At 36.6% G+C, this 26,578-nt stretch overlaps 1 protein-coding gene across 6 annotated transcripts in view; it reads right to left on the bottom strand.

Annotated features, from left to right (window-relative positions):
• Positions 1-364: 364 nt before the first annotated feature.
• Papss (PAPS synthetase) overlaps positions 365-26,578 on the bottom strand; it is a 55,085-nt gene continuing 28,871 nt past the window's right edge. For 3 of the 6 annotated variants that reach the window (XM_045758042.2, XM_045758040.2, XM_045758037.2), the window contains exons 2-11: positions 23,328-23,448; positions 22,705-22,925; positions 20,999-21,137; positions 20,573-20,691; positions 15,380-15,577; positions 11,846-12,047; positions 11,310-11,403; positions 9,865-10,000; positions 8,425-8,548; positions 365-2,434 (exon numbers count right to left, since the gene is read on the bottom strand). In XM_045758042.2, coding sequence (XP_045613998.1) covers positions 1,983-2,434; positions 8,425-8,548; positions 9,865-10,000; positions 11,310-11,403; positions 11,846-12,047; positions 15,380-15,577; positions 20,573-20,691; positions 20,999-21,137; positions 22,705-22,925; positions 23,328-23,448 — 1,806 coding nt within the window. In that variant the 3' untranslated portion in view covers positions 365-1,982. Of the gene's footprint in view, positions 2,435-8,424; positions 8,549-9,864; positions 10,001-11,309; positions 11,404-11,845; positions 12,048-15,379; positions 15,578-20,572; positions 20,692-20,998; positions 21,138-22,704; positions 22,926-23,327; positions 23,458-24,308; positions 24,348-26,578 lie in introns of those variants that run through there. The other 3 variants (XM_045758041.2, XM_045758036.2, XM_069306624.1) reach the window with 2 other exon arrangements.

The raw sequence follows: 26,578 nt of genomic DNA, 5'->3' as shown, positions 1-26,578 counted from the left end.
TTGGGCTCGTAACCTGAAAAGTTCATAAAGAGGGGCATTCGTAAGCAAAGACAAGCCTTGTCTTGTATCAAGACAAGCATTTAAGTTAATATCAGTGCAGTCTGCCCAATGCCCCTCTCTCGTGTTAAATATATTTTTTGTGTATAAAAATTATTTTAAAAATTATACATTATGGAAAACAATATACAGTACAGTATTCACAAACAAGTTATAACATCACAAAATTAATCTGATATGCACTATTTTCTATAAGATTCAAAGCAAAAAATTAAGAGAAGGCCTGAGTAATTTTAATAACCAAAATTACATATACTGGTACACACTTAATATAAGAAAATTTTCTATATAGGAAAATTAGACGAGCTTAAATGTTTATAATGTATATTTTATTATATTATTATATATTATTGAATTTTATTTATATTAGCCAAAATACCCCCCCCCCCAGTAAATGTTAAAATAAACTACATTTAACTTATGAAATTTAAATTTTTCTCATTAAAAATAATTTCACTAGACATGGTGCACACCACAAGTAACTGTAACATGATTTTAGAAGCAACAGACAAGATAAATAATATATTGCACTATCACTGCTATGTGCCAGGTTCTAAGACTAGACTGATACAAAATACTTTCCAATAATTAAATCAATGTTAAAGAACAATTCTGCCAATTTTGTTTATTTTAAAATAGCAACTGTCATAATAATTGTTAATGTGATATTGAATGTACAAAAGAATTACATAAAGTTCACTTCTAAATATTTATATTAAGAGATTTTGTTTCTTGAAGCAGTCATGAAATCTAGATCAAATATTTATTAAAGTTACAAAATAATATCCTACACTTTCTGACAGGCAATTGAGCAAGTCAATTGTATTTACTCATAGTATTAATTACATAATCAAGCTAGCATGTGATTACTAGGTCATCAGTGCTTCCTTGTGCATGATATTCCTGCTCTACTTTAAACATTTGGTTTTTACCTTAAAAGGCCCATTAAATTAAGCATCACTTTTTAATGTACCAACTGATCTAAAACTATAAACAGATATATATAGTAACAAGAACATTACTTAAGGTATCTTTAGCACCATAAATATTATTATTCATTATAATTTATATAAAATTCTATATCAACAATAGCCATAAAACATCTTTTAAATAAATGTAAATGCTTAAAATGGATTATAATTAGTTTAATACGTATACATGTACTGAGGGGAAAACTGCAGTATAGAAGCATTCTCAGAGTAACATGGCTTGAAGATATGAGAATAAACCACACACCACAAGATGAGATGATGACATTTTGGTCCATCCTGGACCATTATCAAGTCAATTGTGATAATGGTCCAGGACGGACCGAAATGTCGTCGTCTCCTCATGTTCTGGTGTGGGGTTCAGTTCTCAATGTACAGAGACTTGCTTATTATCACCCTTTCACAATCCTTAAAGTTTGCATGTTTCTGAAACGTACCTCATTAGTTTTGTCTAAAATACAATATAGTGTAGTTTGATCTTTGGAGAAAATATTTGCATTTTTAATAATTTTGAAAAATTATGGGATCCTCTTTCTTTTCTACATGTAATACTTAAAAGGGCATAAAATCTGGTTGATAGGAGAGTAAGTATGGCAAAATTTAGGTTGGAGGTATACTGCTGGAACCAGATGCTCATTAAAAGTTAAACAATTGGAACAAAATCTCACTTATAATTCATAAACTAAAGTATATATTTTACTGTGCAGTGAATGTACCACAATTAAATAGATCTTTGTAATACTGACTAAAGAAAATTATAAATACTGGTAACTAATATCTTTAAAGAGCAAGTACTGTATGTTTATTGTACTATTATACAGTTCTTAATAAATGGAATTACCTTACAAGTTTACAGTTTTAATATAAGATCCTGCACTAAATGATAATTTATTTCAGAACAATACCTCAACCATTTTACATTGTTACACCTTCTGCCTAGTCTTTACTAAGGTTTTGGTAATAAGAACTCAGGACCTTCCATGCTGATAGGGCCATGAAACCATCAGGTGGATTTTCACCACTCCTAGCAAGTGAGCGCATTTTGGTGCCAGATATAAATTCAAAGTCTGGTTTTCGTGATGGATCATAAAAGGCCATTTTACCAGCTGCTGTATCATATGCAGCAACTCGAAATGGAATTATCTCGAGCTGAGTGAGGCCGGGAGCCATGGTCAGAACTTTGCGGCCATGCTGTGGGTGATAAAGATCTTTCTGGGTGTGCGGGTGTGGCATACCGGCTGGATCACGTCCAACAATATAGAAGTTGGCGCCAGTAGCCATACGTGCCTTGGCATGCCACTGCACTTCAGTAGGTCCTGCATACATCATTGGCGAGGGGAAGATTGCTAATACTGTTGTTGATGGATCCAATACTCCTTCCTTCAGTACTAAAGCCCACATGAAAAAGAAAAATAATTGATAATGTTTTCTGCATTATATAATCTTTAGTATACCTTTGGAATAAATCCAACACAAAAATATTAAAAACACAAAAGTAAAAATGCCTCAAGAAGCTGATGTAACACTTATAGCTTCTGCTGTATTTGTTACTTAAGAATTTTTAATTAATAGACATTTTTCTTGAAAAAAGTAATAATGATTTGTCTTGATAAATATATAATTACCAAGTTATAATATTTAATTAAAGAAAAGCATTAATTTTTAAAGAAATAATTAAAGAAAAAAAATGTTTATTTTCTATAATGCAGTATTGATATTGTTTAATTTACCTTTTATTTGGTGTTGGCTCTATGGAAGTAAATAACTATATGACATACAGTATGTTGAATAATTATCATTTTGTGTTGATTCTTAGTTCCAAGGAGTTACACAGTGTGACTAACCATTAGATAAACACTAATTACCTAAGTACAGTACAGTATAGTCACAAGACGAGAGCTACGCTCGTAACGTCAAGTCTTCCCAGTAGACTTCTCAGTATCTTCTCAAGATAACCTCAAGATAACCAAGTACTCCTTGTTGTATTGACACAAACTACTTGATGGTATTGGTATACATTGCTTTTCACTTGTCTCCACTGTTTACCACACTGTTTACAAAAGAAAACTTTCTAATATTTTCTTGGCACCTTTGTACCCTTAGCTTGAATCTGACTTCTAGGTCTTGAAGTTGCAAGTTTCAACAATTCCTCTTTATCAATTTTGTTAATCTCTTGTTACTTTTTTCTATGTAGTGATTATGTTGCCTTTTTTCCTTCTAACTTTGGCATATCAAACACTTCTAGCTTTTCATTGTAGCTCATATTTTTTCAGTTCTGGAAGCCATTTAGTAGCATATCTCTGCACCTTTTCCAGTTTATCGATGTACTTCTTGAGGTATGGGCACCATACAACTACTGAATACAGGTATTCCAATTTTGGTCTCACAAAAGTTGTGAACACTGTTTTTATTACTCTGTCGTCCATATATTTAAAAGTGATTCTGACGTTGAAAAGTGTAGCAAAGGCTCCTCTCACAATGTTCTATATAAGGTCCTCCATTGACAGCCTACTATCCAGAACCACCCCATGATCACTCAATCGATTGATATTTATTTATTTATTTATTTATTTACAAGAAGGTACAATGGGTTTGCGAGAGTACATAATAATGGTATTTTTTTCATTCATGTAAAGCCAATAACAAGGATAGCGTTTTGAGCAGGTCCTTAATCTAACAGATCAGGTAAGATGAATAACAACATTGTAGCAAAATTTTATATCAACATTTAACTACAATATAAATTTACAGAGATGATTACAATGAAGATGTACTAGACTGATTGTAAGTAAGTAATTATCAAAAGAAGGCACCAAACCAGGAAGGCTATGTAGCACCATCAAATGTGCAGAATAATCATAGGGCGCTAAATATCACTGTGGATGATACATGTGTCAGTAATGTGTTGTCGCAATATGAGAACAAACGCATAAAACGAATGATATCAAAGGTATCCGATTCACCAAGAATTGTATCGAGGGACAGTCGGGAAGTAAGACACACGTTCGTCCTGGAAGGTAGGACATTCAAGAAGGATATACATGACCATAAGAGGGATAATGCAGTTTGGACAATAAGAAGCAGGGTGGCTCTCCATTAATTAAGTGCTTGTGAGTTAAACGTGTGTGGCCAATACATATGGAATATTATAAAATATGCCACACACATAACATGCAAAGTATGTGACAAGGCTTTAAAGAACTCTGATAAAGAAAGATCTATAGGTGGTTCTGGATAGAAAACTGTCTTCCGAGGATCACATAATGAACACTATGTGAGGAGCCTATGTTAAGCTTTTAACTTCAGAAATGCTTTTAACCCTTGTGCTGCTAAGGGCTATTTGGCCTTTGTCACCCACAGGTGTATAAAAAAAAAAATCTTATAAACCTGTTAATTTGTGTTCCCAGATCACGGGAAAAATAATAAAAAAATCGTAAGTGGCATATTTTGGCCACAATAGGGCGGGGGAAGTCTGGCCAAAAAAGAGGCGCTGACAGCAAGTGTCAGGGAAGTTTTGCTTCACCAAAGCTGTCAGGCAGGGGGGTTGCCACAAAGATATAATTACCTAATTATTTCAATGTCTCCGATTGATTTTTTCTTAGTTTTTTTGCAGTAATGTTATTCAATAGTGTAGTGTGACATTTATATAATAAAATGTGTGACTCATCGCTGTACTCAAAATTATTGTGTGCATATTATTGATTAAATTATTATGTTCATAAAACAGTGAACAAATACTTTGTTGGTTATTACATTATATACACAGGTTATATATAAGTATCTGCATGTTTTGTTCACCATAAGTTCATAATGTGAGTCAAAATGCAATGAGGAGTGGCCACATCTGCCAGCCAGCCACTCGCCACCACTCCCGCCCTCAAAAACTCTTCACTCGCCAAATTCCTCCTCCCACCATACTGTTTTGCTTTTATTTTCTATATACAGATGTTATATATAAGTATCTACATGTTCTGTTCACCATAACTGTTCATCTATGCTGGTATAGTGCACAAGAAGCATAGTGGCCACCCTTACACAGCATGACAAGTCAGGAGAAGATGCCTCCTCCCTCACCAAAATGGCTTTTCCCAACACTCCTTTTGCTGGTATTACACTATATATACACGTTATATATATATAAGTATCGACATCTGTGTTCACCATAGCGAACCACTAATCTTGTATGGTGACGGCAGACAGTAACAGGTGGCCACACACAACTCGTGCTCCCTCCCTCCCTCACTGGTTCAAGGCCAGACGCACTAACATTCCTCCTTCAAGTATACTGTTTGTGGTGTTATTACCGTATATACACACATTATATATAAGTATCTACATGTTTTGTTCACCATAACTATTCAACTAAGCCAGTATAGAGCCCAAAGAGCATAGTGGCCACCGTACCCAGCATGACAAAGTCATGCAGGTGTCGCCACCTCCCTCACTAAAGGGCTTCTCCCAACACTCCTTTTGCTGTTATTAAACTAACTAAAAATATATTATATATATATATATATATATATATATATATATATATATATATATATATATATATATATATATATATATATATATATATATATATATATATACATATATATATATATATATACATATATATATATATATACATATATATATATATATATACATATATATATATATATACATATATATATATATATATATATACATATATATATATATATATATATATATATATATATATATATATATATATATATATATATATATATATATATATATATATATATATATACATATATATATATATATACATATATATATATATATATATATATATATATATATATATATATATATATATATATATATATATATACATATATATATATATGTCGTACCTAGTAGCCAGAACTCACTTTTTGGCCTACTATTCAAGGCCCGATTTGCCTAATAAGCCAAGTTTTCCTGAATTAATATATTTTTTCTAATTTTTTTTTTATGAAATGATAAAGCTACCCATTTCATTATGTATGAGGTCAATTTTCTTTTATTGGAGTTAAAATTAACGTAGATATATGACCGAACCTAACCAACCCTACCTAACCTAACCTAACCTATCTTTATAGGTTAGGTTTGGTTAGGTAGCCGAAAAAGTTAGGTTAGGTTAGGTTAGGTAGGTTAGGTAGTCAAAAAACAATTAATTCATGAAAACTTGGCTTATTAGGCAAATCGGGCCTTGAATAGTAGGCCAAAAAGTGAAATCTGGCTACTAGGTACGACATATATATATATATATATATATATATATATATATATATATATATATATATATATATATATATATATATATATATATATATATATATATATATATATATATATATATATATATATATATATATATATATATATATATATATATATATATATATATATATATATATATATATATATATATATATATATATATATATATATATATATATATATATATATATATATATATATATATATATATATATATATATATATATATATATATATATATATATATATATATATATATATATATATATATATATATATATATATATATATATATATATATATATATATATATATATATATATATATATATATATATATATATATATATATATATATATATTATATATATGTACCTACATTTGTGTTCACCATAAGGAACCACTAAGTTGGTATGCTGAGTCTAACAGCAGCAAGGAGTGACCACCACACACCAGCTAGCCTGCCATTGGCTGCCACTCCCTCCCTCACCTCACAATTTTGTATTTGTTCTATGTATTTCCAATGTTTTTTTTTTTTTTTTATCGTATATGATGCATATTTGTGTCCTTTACAATATGTATACAGTAGAACATTCATAATGTTCCATGGAACTGTGATACATGTATCAGTAATGTTACTTCGGAAGTGAAAAATAATCAACGAAGTAGTCCATGGTACATAGCGCGACTTCGCTCTCGTTGCACCAGGTACAGATAGATTTTCACTTCCTGTTTCTTCGTTCTGTGTGCTTGCAAATAACGCACTCAAGTACACCTTTGGCATTAGTACCTGCAGGTGGTATGTAGCCAAGCTTGTAAAACTTAAGGTAGTCTTGAAAAGATTACAGGAAAAGATCAGTTTGTAAGGCAGTCGTGAAAAGATCGCTTTGTAAGGTCCCACACAGGAAGAGATTCAGCCAGCCTCAAAGAGTGTCCGTCAGTCAAGAAGAGATTCAGCTATTCTTGAAAATATCTATGGAAAATACCACTAACACTGTTAGTGGCGTTAGTGTGGAAGCCACTAACACTGTTCATCTATGCTACTTGTATCAGATGCATCATCACTGAATGCATAAAACAATTCATCTAAATAAATTGGAGATAGCATAGGTGGCCAAGGGTGGCGCTCAGAGCTACAACTGGATACGCTTGCTGTATCCTCCTCATAGGTGCTGTATCACTTGCATCCAACCTTTGTCTTAGGTCCTTATTGCGCCTAGCTTCACCAATATTATGACCTTTATGTTCTTCAAACAATAAGGTTTGAATTTCATCGACAGAGTGCGAAATTCAACACTGCGTCGGACAGGTGTCTGGGAGTCAGAGGCACGTGCGCCACCCATGGTTGCTTACTCAGTACTAACCCAGCCAGCAGCCCTAGGGCATTCTGGGAATTTTTTCCAAGATGGCTGCCTCTCACTGGAGGTCCTAAGAGTCCATTTCGTACACAAACAACCTCGCGCACATTAAGAATAGGTACGAAAAAATCAAAGATAGTTTTCTTGGTTGGCGCAGTTTCCCACCGACTGAAAATACTCAGTTGGTGCAGTTAAGTGGTTAAGGGTCAAATACATGGTTGTTGAAATATTTAAAAAAAATGTTCACGACCTTTGCGAGACCAAAATTGAAATATGCAGTAGTTGTATGGTGTCCATATCTCAAGAAGCACATCTATAAACTCAAAAAGGTGCAAAGACATGCAACTAAATTACTTCCGGGACTAAAAAACAAGAAGTATGAAGAGAAGCTAAAGGTGTTAAAACACATACAAAAGCAAGAAGATAGAGAAAAACGAGGTGATATGATCACTACATAAAAAATAACAGGAATCAGCAAAATTAACAAAATGAATTCTTGGATTCTGCATCTTCCCTAAACAAGAGGTCAAAGGCTCAAACTAAGGAAACAAAGCTGCTGATTTTTTTTTTAGAACGTTCTCTTTTGCAAACAGGGTGGTAGATAATTGGAACAAGGTGGTGGATGCTAAAACTGTCAGTTTCAAAGCATCATATGACAGAGTACTGGGAAGACAGGACACCATGAGCATAGTTTCATCCTGTAATTACACTTGGGTAATTACCAACCTGCATGATGCTGCTCAATCCTGGTCTTAAGTGGTACATCATCACTCTTGGTCCAACCTCCAAGTGGATGAAGCAACAAAACTGGATTGTGATACCCACGTTCTAACAGCTGCCGACGTGTATCCTGAAATATACGAATTGTATATCTTATCTATGTAAGAGATTGCACATTTGAATGGCAAGGTTGCCATAGATAATTTAGTCATTACATAGAACTAAAACATGTGACATTTTAATTTCTATTAGTTATTTGTTCTTGGTGCTTGAACTTATTACTGGTTTCCAATACATTATGCAGTGTCTGAAAGTTCTTAGAGTTTAACAAAATTAAATTTTTTTTATATTTTTATACAAATAGGCTCATAAAATTCTCTCATATCTAAATACTCTAACTTTTCACTGCTGCTCACATTCATAAACGTCACTGACCATTGTGCTAATTTATACACATCTTTCCTACCTGTATGTACTTGCCAGAGTAATCTCTAACATTTCCACACATTTCTTTTACACAAGGTAAACACCTAGAAAACACCTGCATGGATGTGTTGAGTACAACACATGGAACATTGAGAAAATCAATTGGAGCACCGAGGTGACTTGAACCAGCGATCAGGGTACTCCCAGCTGTGCACCTTACTTCTGTACCACAACTTGATAATAGTTATACATCCTGGGATTTCACAGAATCCACAAAGTCTAGAGGCTTCTACTGAAGCCAGTTCAAGTTTTACAAGTCTCTGGTGATTTTCTCCTCAATATATATATCACATTACAGGTGTGTGATTTCTTTGCGTATTTGAAGCTGGAGCATATATTTGATTAACTACTTTGCCTACACCAGAGTGCAAGGGGGGTTATATGTAACACTTGGATTGGCTTCAGTAGAAGCCTCCAGACTTCCTGTTTATTCAGTGGAATCCCAGGTTGTATAAGTCTTGGCAAAATATCCCCAGTTTGCTAATTGTAGGTAATAACTGAGTGATTGTAACCTATCCACCGCTGCCCACTGGATGGGGGGGCGGTGTGCAGGATAAACATATCAATTGTGACACTAGCTCTCCAAATATGTCAGATGTTTAATTTAGAAATTGTAATTGTGGTCGGTCTCGAGCCCATTTCTGATGTGACGATGTGCATTGAATTTTGTAACTAGCTAATCAAGACCGTAACTTGCTTAGCTAAATGAATTGTGGGATTCAGTCTCTGAGCCCATTATGTGCCTCTAACCCTTTCCAATACCGCCCAGAGGATAGTTATGGGGTGCATAATAAATGAACTAAACTAAAACTTAGACAGTGCAGTATATATAGTTTGATTCTGATATTGATATTGAACTATATAGATATTGAACCTCAAGGAAAACATTTCATCATAAAGTTGAGAACTTACTGTATTTAAAGGATATTGATACTGTATACAATGAATATAAATATTTACCTGCATTAGAAGGGCATGACCATTATGTACAGGATTACGCAACTGAAAAGCAAAAACAGCATCAGCCCCCATCTGCCGGAACTTAGCACGGAGCTCCATAGGTGTTAAGCGGTACTCATCCAAACCATCATTCCATCTGTTTAATAAATTAATTATTAAACCATTAGTTTACATATAATCATAATTAGAAGCTAATTCACTAAACTAATAACATTGAAACATTTAGAGTATTAGTTTCTCATTACACTGGAGTCCTTATGCACTTAACAACAGAAAAATATAAAACCATATTCTGAAAATAGTAAATGATCCCAAACTTGAACAAGTCAGGATTGCACTCTAGCTTCCCTAGCAAGAACCCAGAGTCCACTGTGCAAAACAATCTCCTCTGTTCACATTCCAGGCTTCAGTCAACCTTTACCTTATGAAGGCAAGTAACTTTGCAAATGGTATTGCCACATAATGAGGATATCTTGTACTGTCCTGGACAGTACAAGATATGGGGCAGACAACTGCTAAAGTAAACATGTAGGAATGTAGGAAATTTTCAGTGTATGAGTAATAAGCAAGTGGCATGAACTAGAAGAAGTTATTTAAACTAACTATAAACATAGCTTCAGCAATAGGCGTGATAAGAAGAGGGTTCAGAGGCCTTGCAAGACATCACTGGTGACTGGATGGCAGGGACAGAAGCTGATGCTCATCCTAGACTATCATAAAAGTGAGCACAAACATGTCATTTATTCTTGTGACTAAAGGAAATACTTCCACTTATCCTTGTTCTCTCCCACTTCACATGCACCGGTCACAGACAGTACCTGGTGATGCTTACATTCAACAAGTTTTCCCAGCATCTTTTAGCCTACCTCTACTCCTCCTACCAATAAAATCTCTCAGTCTCTTCGCAACTCATTCTTAATGTGTTCCACTCGATCAAACCATCTCGGTACTCTTGTGTGTTGCACTATACTGACTTGCACATCTCTTCATGAACATTTCAATACATATATTACATCTCCTCTTAACATCTCTCATACTTCCTATAATATCAACTTCTAATGCTCCAGTGTCAATGTCACTGAAGAAAATAACTATTAGTGGTAGGAAGTTGGCTACACATCTTGTAATTTAAAGAAAAAGAATGCTCTAATATCAGAATACTGTACTTGACTACTATACTATGTGGCTTAAATTGAAATTGATAAACTGATAAAAGACTCACTGAATAATAAATAAACGTAAAATTACCAAAATAAGCATTGATAATTTGTTGCTATTCAAAATAATAATAATTAATGAAATAGTAATAAATAATAAATATGAAATAACAAAAATAATTAATAATAATAAATCATTGTAAAAGACAAATATACACTTGTTATATTACATTAATACATGGTACTGTATAGCAAGTTTTAATTCCTTTCTAAAATTGTTGAATGTACCTTATTCTCTCAAGAGCTTCAATATCTCCTCCACAAAGCCAGTCTCCGCTCTCATTAACCATCTTGATATATGGATGATCTTCACAAGTGGTCCCTACAAAAATAAAATTGTGTGATTTAAAAAAAAAAAAATTGTAGGTAAAATTTGAAAACAATAAAATTCATTTGACTAAAAAAATAATTTGAACTTCCTTGAATAGCAATAAATTTAAAGATTATATGCATTGACAAGATTGAAAAATTTTGACATAATATACAAGTACCCAAATGAATAGGTTATATTCCTTGGTAAATCTGAATGATATTTCCATATATGCATTTTTAAATTTTGCTAGTGATACTGATCCCAAGCAAATGCACACTGCATTATAATGAAGAGTATGATTTCTATGAGAACACAAAACATATCACAACTGTTAGTAATACTAAGTTAAATAAAAGTCTGGTACCAGTGTAATTACTACATTGTGTTGCTTTATGAATTAGGAAATATTTCTATACTAAACATATGGTAAATAAATTTGAATACAACAAACCCCACTGGCGTGCACAACGCTCTTCTTTGCGGTGCTCAAAGAACTCTGGTTTTCTCAAAATAGCAACTGGTCGACCTTCATAACGTAATGTGATGGCCGAGCATCCATCAAGCTGCTCTTTATCATCAGTAGAAACTGGCAACACAATTGGGATAGATTGGTTTGATACCCCAGAGTCCAAGAGGCTACCAAAGTGCTGACTCTGAGGGACGAAAAGAAAAAACATTGATCATTGTCTGAATGAAACTTTCTTTTCTAATGTGGTACCTAAGTTGTTCCCATAACCCTAATTCATATGGTCCACCCATGACACCATTCACCTTTAAGCTGTATTTGACTTTTTAACACCCCACCATGACAAAAGACTTTTCAAAAACAACTTGCCACATATTTGGGCCGGAAAAACAGTGGAGAGTCATTGTCAATTCACCGCCAATCAACTTACTACAATGCAAAAGAAATATCTGAAACTTTCAACACCCCCCCCCCTCCCCAAGCGATAATTAGAAACCTAAAGATCACCAATAATTTCCCATGTAAAGTACAGCCACCAAAATAAAACTACCAAAACCACCACTAGATATCAACAGAAATAACCTCAACACCACTGAAGGAACAACAAAATGGAAACATGAATAAGGGAAACCAAAGGAGGCCTAGTGGCCCATGCAAAGCAGCTTCTATTTACACCCACCCAAACTCATTCATATATACGTCTCGCCTTCATTTGAAGGATTTCAGCAATCCCACATCTATTATGTTATCCAGTAATCAATAACCCTATTCCCAAGTCTATATATATCCGGGTGTTTTCTGAATCTAAAGTTATTTAATTTGTATTTTTTTGTGTGTGTTCTATTTGGTGCTGATGTAATTAACATCTTATTAATATCCCCCCTTGTTATACCTTGTCATCCATTTGGATACAGTACAACTTCGATTCAACATACCCCGATTCAACGAATCTCTGGCTAGGTCACACACTTTTCAGGCCAGATTTACTCACCCGTTACGACGAACAATAGTTCACCAAAGTAGGGGGATGTGCGGATTTACTTACGATGTTGGGACAGAGTTCACAGACTGGTGGAAAACTTTCCCAATCTATCAAAGGTTACAATTAATAATTCCTTCATATGACAAGTTGGATCACACAAACGGACCACACAACAAGTGAACCATATGAACCAAACACCAGCCAGAATGGTCCACACAAAAGTAAAGCATATTAACCAAACACCAGCTAGAGTGGTCCACACAAGTGAATGACTGTTTCCATGATTTTTGTTCACTGATATGTGACACGTGTATCTTTGCAGATTAATTTAAAGGCTGAAGCGTGAATAGCTAGCTAATGTCTTGAAATCTTCTTATACTGTATACATTTTCTGCGATGAAAAAAGATGAGTGAGGGTGGACAGATAAGGGAATACTGTACTGTAAACCTCCCTGTAAGGTTTCACTCACTCTCGTCTGTGTCGTCATAGTTCAGTGACCCACGACCGAGTTTCAGATTAATAAATCATTTCTAAAACCAGTGTTTTAATAGCTCTTTATTATCCTAATTAAACTAAACTAAATAAAACCAAAAATATACTGTAATAGGATAGACATCTGCTATTTAAGAAATTATTCATGTTATTGGCACAAGAACTCCAGAAAGAGTGGACGAGTCTAATCCGTGTGCATGCAACGCCATGCGTGTTTTGTTCGATTTCGTCGCCACAGTTCAGCGACTTACGGCTTCGAAATAATAAAATTAATGAACCGGTTCTAAAATAAGTATTTTTTATAGCTCTTATTATCGTAATAACGTTGTTAAACTAAATAAATAATCCAAAAATATATATTTTGATGTAAATCCAATATTTGAGAAATTTATGTTACTTGATCTGGCTTAAACACCAGTCTACTGTAGGGTGTATAGACCTAGTCTGCGTTCATACAGTAGGCACCCAGTGCCATTAGCTTTGTCTGCGAGTGACATGTTTGTCCACTGGTGGAAGAATAATTGTGGAATTTACCATTTTTTTAATACAGCTGTATTGTTATATAACAAGATGTCTCATTCAATATAACAAGATGTTATATTGGTCTGAATGGACCAATATAACAATATTGGTCCATTCAAAACAGAAAAAGTGCTTCATGCAACGAGAGGGTTTAAAGACTGAGGGTGATATTGCCAAGGAACATGATATGAAACAAGTTATGATCAGAAGGTCCTTAAGGGGCAGACAGCATCATTGTGTGTCAAGATATCAGAAGATAAATTATTATTTTTTTTTTAAATATATACAAGAATTCTTACATTCTTGTACAGCCACTAGCACACACAGCATTTCAGGCAAGTCATTAATCCTAATTTCCTCAGGAATACAACCCGTCAAATTGTTTAACCAGGTACCCATTCACTGCTGTGTGAACAGAGGCTGCAGTTAGGGATTGGTGTCAAGTAAGTCCTCTCCAGCCAGGATACGAACCCAGGCCAAAGCGCTCGCGAAACGCCAGGCGAGTGTGTTACCACTTAGCCACGGGGACTGCTATTTGTGGGTGTGTGGAGTATGTGCATGTTGATCTGCAATACTCAATATATATAGGATGGGACAATACTCAATATGCCATATATATATATATATATATATATATATATATATATATATATATATATAGAGTGGATCAGCAGATTAAGAGCAGAAAAGCTGAAAATGGCTTTTCACTAAGGCTTAGTAGTAGACTGAAGCTCCACAAAATATGACTTTTGTATATGACAAATGACAAACAAGATAAGGAGATGACAAAAGTTTTTCTGAACAGCAAGATAAAGAACAATTAGTAGTTAGAAAGATTAGAAGAGATTAGACAAATAAAATAAATTTAGTAACAGACAGACAGACAAATCTCAAGCTAAAGAACATCAAAATTTGGTGACTCAAGACTCAAACAGCAGGTAGGAGAAGGCACAACTGCCACCTGTTGAGTGGAAGATGGCAAAAAGCTTACATATAGACACAAAGATGTGGTCAGTGGAAATAACATTAGAGATTTAAGTTGCACTAATATATGATGATTAGGTAAGATAACTGATATCCAACAGAAGAGAAGTTAGAAGATTGCATATATTACAACAAACCTGTTGTAAAAGAAAAGTTGGCCATATAAGACATGGGAACATGGGTGGAGCTCATACTGACACTGTCAGGTACAGCCATTGTCAGTGACTTCAGTGTACTTGGCATCTGTGAGAGGAGGGTTACCCAGATAGTCAAACAGTATGGGCTGCCTTAAGTATTATTTTGTTTTTATGTTTTCCTTTTCCTGAAATATTCTGTTATGGCAAATTCCCTTCATTTATCAGATGGTGCTGATCAAGATAGTAGTGTGTAGTTCAGCTTTTTTTATGAGGAGAGTGCAAAGAAATAAAGAAAACTGATATTTCTAGTTTTGCATTATAAACATGATGTACCTGAAGCCACTATAAGTCTAATTAAGTGATGCAGTACGGACATATTTCTATTATAACCATTAACATACCTGCAAGAATTCTCTCTCCCTCATAAAGCCAACAAGGGGAGATGCCCAACCTTCTGAGAGTACCTGAAGCCACTGTAAATCTAGCTTAGTGATACTGATAGAAGGAAGTGATTCTGCCTCCTCTTTGGCACTTGTTAATTTGTTGTCTGGGACAAACAATTCCTTAACTGTTTCAGTTACAGACTTTGGAATGATTTCCTGAAAAGAGAGACCATTACTAGTACCAAACACATACATGAGTAAAATGGTCAAATGCAGGTACAGTAACTGTATTATGAAACAAATACAATAGTACAGTAATTAGAGAAAATAATTGGAGTAAGACAGGGATCGAACCAGTGTCCTGGGTAAGCCCAGATACATACCTTAACCAATGGACCACAATATGCTAGATTACACAATGTGGAATCTGCCCGAAGAGTCCCGAGTCTGGTAGCCAACCTGTTGGGAAAACCTGGGAAACCTACTGGAGATTTTGAGGATCAATGTCCCCATGGTTGCTGGGCTGATCAACCAGGCTGTTTGATGCAGCTGCTCACAGCCTGGTTGATCAGGTATCCTTTAAAGGTGCTTGTCGAGTTCTAGTTTGAACACTGCGAGATGTCAGCCAGTTGTGCACTGCTGTTCAGCTTGTGACCACAGCATTGCCTAAAAATGTCAAAATATATATGTTCATGCTATTATTTAGCAATGATAGTATTTACAGAAGACCCCTGACTGTGACAAAACTGACCAGGATTCTGATAATAGCAGGATTGTGGTGATATTTAGCGTTGTGCTCCATGGAGGGAGGAGTAATGCTGTGGGAGGGAGGGAGGGTGGTGGCGTTGTCTTCTGACTGTGTGTGGCCACCTTTTATTGACTGCACTCACCATACCAGCTTAGTGGTTCGCTATGGTCAACACAAATGTAGATACTTATATATAACATATGTATAGAGTGTAATAACAGCAATAGTAGGAGGTTGGGAGTCACCATTTTGGTGAGGGAGCGTCGTCTGCACAACTTGTCATGTTGTTTACTGATGGTCACTATGGTCTTTGGGCACCATGCCAGCTTATTTGTACAAGTATGGTGAATAAAACAGGTAGATACTTATACAGTATATAATGTGTGTATATAGCGTAATAACACCACAAACAATATTGCTGGAGGAGAAATATTAGTGCGTCTGGCCTTGAGGGCGGCTGCCTCCAGCTGACTGTGTGAGTAGCTACGTCTTATTGCCTTTACTCACCATACAAGCTTAGATGTACAGTTATGGTGAACAAAACATGTAAATACTTATATATAACGTCTGTGTATATTGAATAAATGCATTTTATTATATTTTAATATTATATTATAAAATATTATTATATATTATTATATTAATATTATTATAATTATATTTTATATTATATTTTTATTATATATAACCTGTGTATATAGTGTAATAACAGCAAAACTATTTGTTTATTGTTTTATGAACATAATAATTGAATCACTAATATGCACACCATAATTTTGAGTACAGCGATGGTTCACACATTTTATTATATAACTACATCACAATACACAGTATTGAATAATATTAATGCAAAAAACAAAGAAAAAATCAATCAAAGGTATTGAAATAATTAGGTAATGATATATTTGTGGCAACTGCCGCCTGACAGCTCGGACGGAGTAGACCTCATCTGGCGAAGGTTCTGCCAATGCCCCCTTTTTGTCAGACTTCCCTACCCTATTGCGGCTAAAATATGCCACCTACTATTTTTTTGTTATTTTTTTCCGTGATCAGGGAACTCAAATGAACACTTTTATAAGACGAAAGAATTTTTTGGATTTTTTTTTTTGTTGCACCTGTGGGTGTTGAAGCCATTTGGACCCCTCGTGGTTTGAGGGTTAATCTTTTAGGATTCACTAACTTTCTTCTTGTCCTCTGTTCTGTTATTACTTTGTGTACTGTGACATTTTCCACATTGCCTCAGAAGTACAGTACTCTAGTACAGTACCTCTTTCAAAACAGGGTACAAAACTCCCCCCTCTCTAGTGCACATGCACAGAGCTACCAGATTTGAAATGCAGTGCAATGGTTAGCAATGCAGCTTGTGATAGATCGACCTGTCAAGACCGCACTCACAAAGTGCAAGTTTCAGGGTTGCTTGTCGGCATTGTTACATATGGCTGGTCTTTTTTCGGCTTCTGAATAACACATTTGTTGGGCATTAACCTCTGCCCCGAGACATGAAATGCTTGGATTCGCTATTTCACAGTTTTAGCTTCAGCCGCTTGTCTTTTTGTTTTCTTTGTTTTTATAGTGATGAAGTTCAACAGATGGCATGCTACTGCTTCAGGTTTGTTTGACAATTTGGCTGTGTGGCTTTGTGTCTGAGTAGTTGCTCCAGAGTTAGTCCTTATTTTTCAGGGTTCAAGAGTGGCAAGTGTTAATTTCCCTACTTTTTTATTCTTTGTCCGTATTGCTTTTGCCAGACCCAACTTTTATTTCCTCCCAACCCTGCTAAGGTTGAACTTCTGGCCCTCCCCTTTCTTGAGTTGAGTTGAGCTGAGCTGAGTTGAGCTGAGCTGAGCTGGCCTGGCCTAGGCCAGTCTAGCCTAGCCTACACTCTGGGCTCAGTGGTGTTTCTAGGTTTTGAAGCCTGAGCTGCTTTTCACATAGAGGTGTAACTCAGTCTCCTCCAGGAATTGCCCCATCCACTTCGACATCAGAGGCAGTTGAGCCCTTGTGTCCTTTCTTTCCTTCTCTTTCTGGGGATATTTTTGGCTCAGATCCCTTTAGTTAGAGATGGTGCCTTCCCTTCTGTTTGTATATATCCAAGTATCTGGCAAGGAGCTTGACCCTGCCCGGGATAACACCAACTCACAGTATCTTTCCATGATGTGGCACTGTACCCACACGAGCCCGATAACTCTCCCATGAAGCAACATGTAGAGTGTGATCACAGGAATCTGCTCTCTCTAATCCCTGGCAATGGGGTGAGAATGAAGGATTTGACTACTACACAAAGTAGTAGTTATTTGAAAGTTATCTGCTGTGTTTGTATAGTGTTAAGTGTACATTTTCTAGGAGGGATGGACATTTATAGTAATATATTGTCTGTTTCTATGAAACATGTAAGCATTTCATTATTAAAATAACTTATTTCCTCTAAATTGTTACATTTGATTTGATATTATTTCCAATATGGAGTTAAATAAAACTTGAATGTAGAACACAAGTGGTTTGCATCAATACAACAGTACTATTGTACTACATCACATGGTAGTTACAAACATTGTACTACATCACATGGTAGTTACAAACATTGTACTACATCACATGGTAGTTACAAACATTGTACTACATCACATGGTAGTTACAAACATTGTACTAGCTCACATGGTAGTTACAAACATTGTACTAGCTCACATGGTAGTTACAAACATTGTACTAGCTCACATGGTAGTTACAAACATTGTACTAGCTCACATGGTAGTTACAAACATTGTACTAGCTCACATGGTAGTTACAAACATTGTACTAGCTCACATGGTAGTTACAAACATTGTACTAGCTCACATGGTAGTTACAAACATTGTACTAGCTCACATGGTAGTTACAAACATTGTACTAGCTCACATGGTAGTTACAAACATTGTACTAGCTCACATGGTAGTTACAAACATTGTACTAGCTCACATGGTAGTTACAAACATTGTACTAGCTCACATGGTAGTTGCAAACATTGTACTAGCTCACATGGTAGTTACAAACATTGTACTAGCTCACATGGTAGTTACAAACATTGTACTAGCTCACATGGTAGTTACAAACATTGTACTAGCTCACATGGTAGTTACAAACATTGTACTAGCTCACATGGTAGTTACAAACATTGTACTAGCTCACATGGTAGTTACAAACATTGTACTAGCTCACATGGTAGTTACAAACATTGTACTAGCTCACATGGTAGTTACAAACATTGTACTAGCTCACATGGTAGTTACAAACATTGTACTAGCTCACATGGTAGTTACAAACATTGTACTAGCTCACATGGTAGTTACAAACATTGTACTAGCTCACATGGTAGTTACAAACATTGTACTAGCTCACATGGTAGTTACAAACATTGTACTAGCTCACATGGTAGTTACAAACATTGTACTAGCTCACATGGTAGTTACAAACATTGTACTAGCTCACATGGTAGTTACATTGTACTAGCTCACATGGTAGTTACATTGTACTAGCTCACATGGTAGTTACATTGTACTAGCTCACATGGTAGTTACAAACATTGTACTAGCTCACATGGTAGTTACATTGTACTAGCTCACATGGTAGTTACAAACATTGTACTAGCTCACATGGTAGTTACAAACATTGTACTAGCTCACATGGTAGTTACAAACATTGTACTAGCTCACATGGTAGTTACATTGTACTAGCTCACATGGTAGTTACATTGTACTAGCTCACATGGTAGTTACAAACATTGTACTAGCTCACATGGTAGTTACAAACATTGTACTAGCTCACATGGTAGTTACAAACATTGTACTAGCTCACATGGTAGTTACAAACATTGTACTAGCTCACATGGTAGTTACAAACATTGTACTAGCTCACATGGTAGTTACAAACATTGTACTAGCTCACATGGTAGTTACATTGTACTAGCTCACATGGTAGTTTCATTGTACTAGCTCACATGGTAGTTACATTGTACTAGCTCACATGGTAGTTACATTGTACTAGCTCACATGGTAGTTACAAACATTGTACTAGCTCACATGGTAGTTACATTGTACTAGCTCACACGGTAATAACAAACAATTACAAACATTACACGAGCTCACAAGGTAGTTACAAATATTGTACTATCTCGTATTGCAGTTAGAAATACAGACTAATCATATGGTAGTTAGAAGCATTACTAGATCACATGGTTGGTTAGAAGCATGTACTAGATCACATGGTGGTTAGAGGAATTACTAAATCGCATAGTGGTTAGTAGCATTACTATATCGCATGGTTAAAAATTCTATACTAAATCACATTTCCCATACTATATTATCAAAATGTATTGTCCTGATATACAGGACAATACAATATCATCATTATTTTTGTAGCAGTAACCTTCCTGCAAAAGAAAAATCATCTCCCTCTTTTGTTAGTCTTAAGGCAATTAAAGCATGACTCACCCATTCCTCAAGTGTATCCAAAACTTGCTGAACACACTCATCAACTGAACAATGGTGCGTCTTTAGGACTACGTTGGGAGCTTCAGGTTTCTCATACTGCGAGTCAATGCCAGTAAAACCTACAAAAGTACAGTACAATATAAAATATATTTATTGCAATACACTTTACATAAAAATTCCATTAGTCAAATGCTTGAAAAGATAAAATATAAATATCCAAAATTAGATATGTTAGATAAATATATACATATGTTTAACCATTCTGTCTAAACACTTCTCTTGTGTTATTCATTGTTTAAACAAATAAATGATGACGATCTGTAAGATGTTATGGGAATAAAACAAATGAGGCAAGAAAAATATTCAAAAGAAATATTACAAAATGTAAAGGCATTAAAATACATACAAATTTAGTAGGTTATTTACCTTTAATAATACCAGCACGTGCCTTCTTGTACAGTCCTTTTACATCTCGCTCTTCACACACTTCAAGCGGAGTGTCTACGAACACTTCAAAGAAAGGTAAGCCCGATTCTTCATGTATCTTTTTCGCTTGTTCACGATCCTGGAAACCATAAGTGTGCAGACAATAACTATATTTGGAACAATTTTGAAAAGGTAAGGTAGGAGGAGGAGAAGACAACTGAGAAGGAGAAGGATGGACATGGTAAGATATTGTGTGATTACGAGTGGATAAAGCACAGCATAAGGCAAAGGAAAAGACTGGATGGAAACGATTTGTAAGGGAATAAACATACTGTATATAAATAAAATCTACATGACAACCCATGAAAAACATTGTACACTTGGACTAATGAAGTGGTGAGGTGCTGCTGCTATGGATGACTTCTGGAGTGTACTTTTTTGTCATGCTATTATTGTACCGTACTATTGGTATATTGTAATGCATTATAAGCGATAATGAATCGATGAGCGAGGTTTAAAATTTATAAACATTTAATATCCATAACCACCATTTTTTATAAGCCAATTCTTCCCATACCATGAAAGTGGGAAATGGGATTGAGATAATGCATTTATTTACATAAAGTATTTTTAAAAATACAGTACAACACAACACATTATAATTACTCTTTATAAGAACATAATAATAGCAGAAACTGAGAAAGCCTATTGGCCCATGCGAGGCAAATCCTATGTATACCAAACCAAACTTATTCATACAAATTTGAAAAGTATGTTTGAAATAATCTAGCAATCCCACATCTATTATAGTACTTGGTAATCTGTTTCACAAATCAACAATCTTATTTCAAAATTTGGAGTTACAGTACCCAGGTCTTTTCTGAATTGAAATTTATCCAATTTGTGTCCATTGTTTTGTATTCTATTTAGTGTTGATATATCTAATACCTAATTGCTATCCTCTTTGCTATGTCATTCCATCCATTTATAAACTCCTCCTCTTGAATGACACCTATCCTTTGTCCAATCACTTCCTTTGTGCAACACCCACCCTTGTACACAAAGAAATCACATTAACGTGATACTGTATATAGCAATGAGAAAATCGTTTGCGTACCTTACCCTTGTACCACGATTTGGTAAAAGTTATACAACCTGGGATTCCACTGAATTCACAGGTTATTGGGTTGGCTACATAAGACTTCCTGTGAATTCAGTAGAATCCCAGGTTCTATAACTTAAACAAAGGGATGGTACAGCGGTAAGGTGCACAGGTGGGAGTACCTTGATTGCTGGTTTGAGTTTCCTCACTGCTCCAATAGATTTTCTCACCTAACCTTGTGTACTTCAATTATGTCATCCCTTACTTTTTGTTTTTTAGAAAATGTAAATTAAGCTTTTTTTTAATGTTTTTGCATAAAAGTGGTTAATAATTCTAGGATTTACTTTTGTGATAACTTCAAGTGAATTTATGTAAATTCTATAGTTTAGAAACCAAAACTTGACTGCATAATTGAAATGGGTTCTAATATATATATTGTACATCAAATAACCCCTCCTTAAAGCTTTCATCACTTCCTTCCTATTGTGGTCTTCATTTACTGTACTTCATTTTCATTCCACCCATAGCCTGCTTTTTTATTTAACCTGGGCCTAGACAGGCCCAAACCTTATATCCAAGGCTGGATATAGTTAATAATCCTAACCTTGGCAAAAGGCGAAACAAAGGAGCACAGAGCTACCACACCGGAATCTGCAAAAAGTTTAGCTACTTCTGATACACGTCTAATATTTTCTTCACGATCTTCATCTGAGAAGCCCAAGTTCTTGTTGAGGCCATGACGCATGTTGTCTCCATCAAGACAGTAGGAGGGAATACCACGGGAGACGAGGTATTCCTCCAAGGCAAAACTTATGGTTGTCTTGCCTGAAAAAAGTAAATATATCGATAAATAAACAAATAAATATTACATATAAAATTATCTTTAGTCTCTCCAGAGTATATATTAATACATGCCTAAAGAATTTTACTCTAATTTATCAATACATCATTATTTCTGGGGAAGCCCCTTGGTGCATAGCTGAAGCATACCTGGAGAAGAACAAATCCACAAGGGCCGTGACGAGGATTCGAACCTGCGTCCGGGAGCATCCCAGACACTGCCTTAATCGACTGAGCTACGACAGGGTAGCCCAGTCGATTGGTTGGGAAGCATTGCTCTAAAGCCTCTCCACTCTAAAAATCTGGCCAGTTTTGTTCCTGCTTACATGGTTGATCTGATAGGTTGCATTGGTGACTTTTCTTAAGCACTACAATAAATTAACCTACCTGCACCAGAGAGACCAGTGAGCCAAACAGTGCATCCTCTAAAGCCTCCACGCTGTCCAAGAACCTGGCCACGTTTGTTCCTGCTCACATGGTTGATCTGATAGGTCACATTGGTGGCCTTCTGTAAGCACTACAATAAATTAGATGGCAACATTTGTATTACATGTACTTTAGTATATAACAATTATTAATTGGCTAAAATTAACTAAAAAAAATAGAATATAAATGTAGAGGTTCAGACAATCATGGGTAACAGACATGCACAGCCAGTCTCATATCCAAGAAAAGGAGATTCAACAAATTAAAATTTTATTAATAAATAGATTAACCACTGCACTGCTCTGCATTATATATGACAACCCTATGGTGCACCAAAAAAAAATTCTTTCAAAAAAAAATTTTTCTCTTCTTATATTGTTAAAATGCAGTCTCTGATCACGGGAAACTAAAAAAAAATATTGAATGTGACATACTTTAGCTGTGATGGAGCTGGGAAGTTAAGGGGCCAATAGATAGTTTTTTGAAAGTTGTTCAATGTCAACCAATATTTTTTTGACTAGTTGTATATGAAAAGGGCTGCAATTGTTCCAAATTTCAGTACAGTACTGCAGCCTAAATAGAAAGGGAGATTTGATTTTTTTTTTTCAACGAATTTTACACATTTTCAAATCTGTAAAACAACCACAAGTTTCAAATGAAATCTTTTCTGACACATTAGTATATAATAAAGGATCTGATGCCGGGGATTTTCCAAATCATCTTTAGTTTTCCTAATGCAAATGGACAAAGTTCCCCAAAAAAATTCCAAGGCAGGATGTGCAGAATGCCCCTGTTGAAAAGCAGAGGTGCAATAGGTACGCTGAAAAAGAACTATCAACATCAGAGGCCCGCTGAACATGCTTCCACTACACATAAGGGGCATAACTGGTGAACCCTTCACAGTGTTCAAGACAGAATTTGATTTACACATCTAAAGGATACCTGATCAACCAGGTTGTGATTCATATGTCAGGCTGTGAGAAGCCACATCCAACAGCATTGTTGACCAGTCCAGCAACCAGGAGGCCTGGTCGAGGACCGGGCCATGGGGATGTTGAGCCCTGAAATCGTTGCAAGGTAACCACAAGGGACCCGAGATCCAACAAGATCGGAAGATCAGCGACTGATGCAGTGATTGAAGGCGAGAGGTTATGCTTTCTTCTTTATTTATAATGTTGGTGAACATCAGTCCAACATCCAACCAAATCCATTGTGACTGTGGAGTAAGGAGCCAAGTGTTGGTGGATAGATCGCAGTGTAAGGCTAGGAGTAATCAGTGTTAAGTCAAAAGGGGTTATTATTATTATTATGATTATAATCCCCACTGTTATACTGAGGATATGCTATAATGTATTATAAGATTGGATGAACTCTCACCATGAGTGACTTTACTGAGCTTGATTCAGTCAGCTGTGAGATGATGTTATCTGTACATTCATTACTTAAGATTTTCCTTGTATTGTGACTGGTGAATTTAATGTTATTATATACTATTATAAGAGCTGCTATTTGTATAGCAGCTCTTGATACATATCTATACATATTTATTGAGTAGAATTTTACTCTGATATTGGAGAGAATGCTTATGTGCATATGTGGATTAGTATGTTTAATCCATGTTGTGGAGATAAGACTCAGGTGGAGTACTGTAGGGTTGATTAGATGTTTTTACCCCATTTGGTACCACTGTATTCTCTTTGTTTATTAAAAGTTAATTTGTTTAGTCAGGTGTTTTCCTTCTTGCCACTGTTTGTATCTCACCTTGTATGTATGTACTTTACCTGAATACACATTTGATTTTATTTGAATAATGAATCGAGAGTTAGAGGAAGGACACCCAAGTACATAAGAGGGAGAGGACCACCTCTGAACTCATCAGAAGATGTTGTTGATGATTTAGGGGCGACGACGATGGTGGGATGGGATGCGCCCCGGCGTGTACCCGTTAACGGTGAATCGCGAAGCCAGGAAAGGTGAAACGCCAAGCCAAAACGCGAAACGAGTGACGCCAATCACTAGAAACTAATATGCCACACGGCAAATAAACGCACAGTCAGGCAGATGATTGGGGAGCCCCAGGAGTCCCTCAGGGTGACAAGCACCGGCCCCGCCCCACACAGAGAACACCAGGTAGCAAAACTAAAACTCTGGCCCCAACTAAGATGCAAAAAGACATCCAGTGTCCTCCGGCAGAGCAGAAGCCAGCCACCCACCACGACTGAGGGCACACCAGGAGCCCACCAAGACCCGCCAACCCCTGGCACCTCTCGGCCAAGCCAGGAGAACCAGCCAGAACACGACAAAAAAAAAATCTATCAACAATCCCGTGACCCAAGGCGATATGTGCGCCAGGCGTCGTACAATCGGACCTTTGAAGAGGGAAGCCAAACGCGGGAAGCAAAGCCAAAACGCGAAAACAGGACGTGATCCGGCGGCTCCCAGGCGAAGGTGTCCAGACGTCCGCTCGGCGTCAAGGTTGAACCAGGAGTCCCATCAGCAGATGTGAATACGAGACAACAGGTGTGTGGTGAGTTGGTTTCCCATATACAGTATAAGCAGATTACATACAGATGCTTGGAACTCTCAGATGATGCTGCTGGGCTTCACTTAGAACTACAAAGCTTCACTTAATGCTTGAAGGGCTTGCCTATAGTCTCAAGGCTTCTATCTAGGCAAAGCTTGAGGCTGTAGGCTGGGTCCAGTGGCTTTAGGCACGATCGATCCGGAGGTTTCAGGCAGAACTCAGACTCTTTAGGCAGAGCTCAGGGGCTGTAGGTGGGGGTCCAGGGGCTGTAGGCGGGGGTCCAGGGGCTGTAGGCGGGGGTCCAGGGGCTGTAGGCGGGGGTCCAGGGGCTGTATGCGGGGGTCCAGGGGCTGCAGGCGGGGGTCCAGGGGCTGCAGGCGGGGGTCCAGGGGCTGCAGGCGGGGGTCCAGGGGCTGCAGGCGGGGGTCCAGGGGCTGTAGGCGGGGGTCCAGGGGCTGCAGGCGGGGGTCCAGGGGCTGCAGGCGGGGGTCCAGGGGCTGCAGGCGGGGGTCCAGGGGCTGCAGGCGGGGCCCAGGGGCTGCAGGCGGGGCCCAGGGGCTGCAGGCGGGGCCCAGGGGCTGCAGGCGGGGCCCAGGGGCTGTAGGCGGGGCCCAGGGGCTGTAGGCGGGGCCCAGGGGCTGTATTCAGGGCCTGGAGGATTCAGGTGGAGCCTGGCTGCCTTATTTAT

Source organism: Procambarus clarkii, chromosome 58 (assembly GCF_040958095.1).
Source record: "Procambarus clarkii isolate CNS0578487 chromosome 58, FALCON_Pclarkii_2.0, whole genome shotgun sequence".
Taxonomy (NCBI): Eukaryota; Metazoa; Arthropoda; class Malacostraca; order Decapoda; family Cambaridae; genus Procambarus; species Procambarus clarkii.
This window is presented reverse-complemented; position numbering and strand designations above follow the sequence as displayed.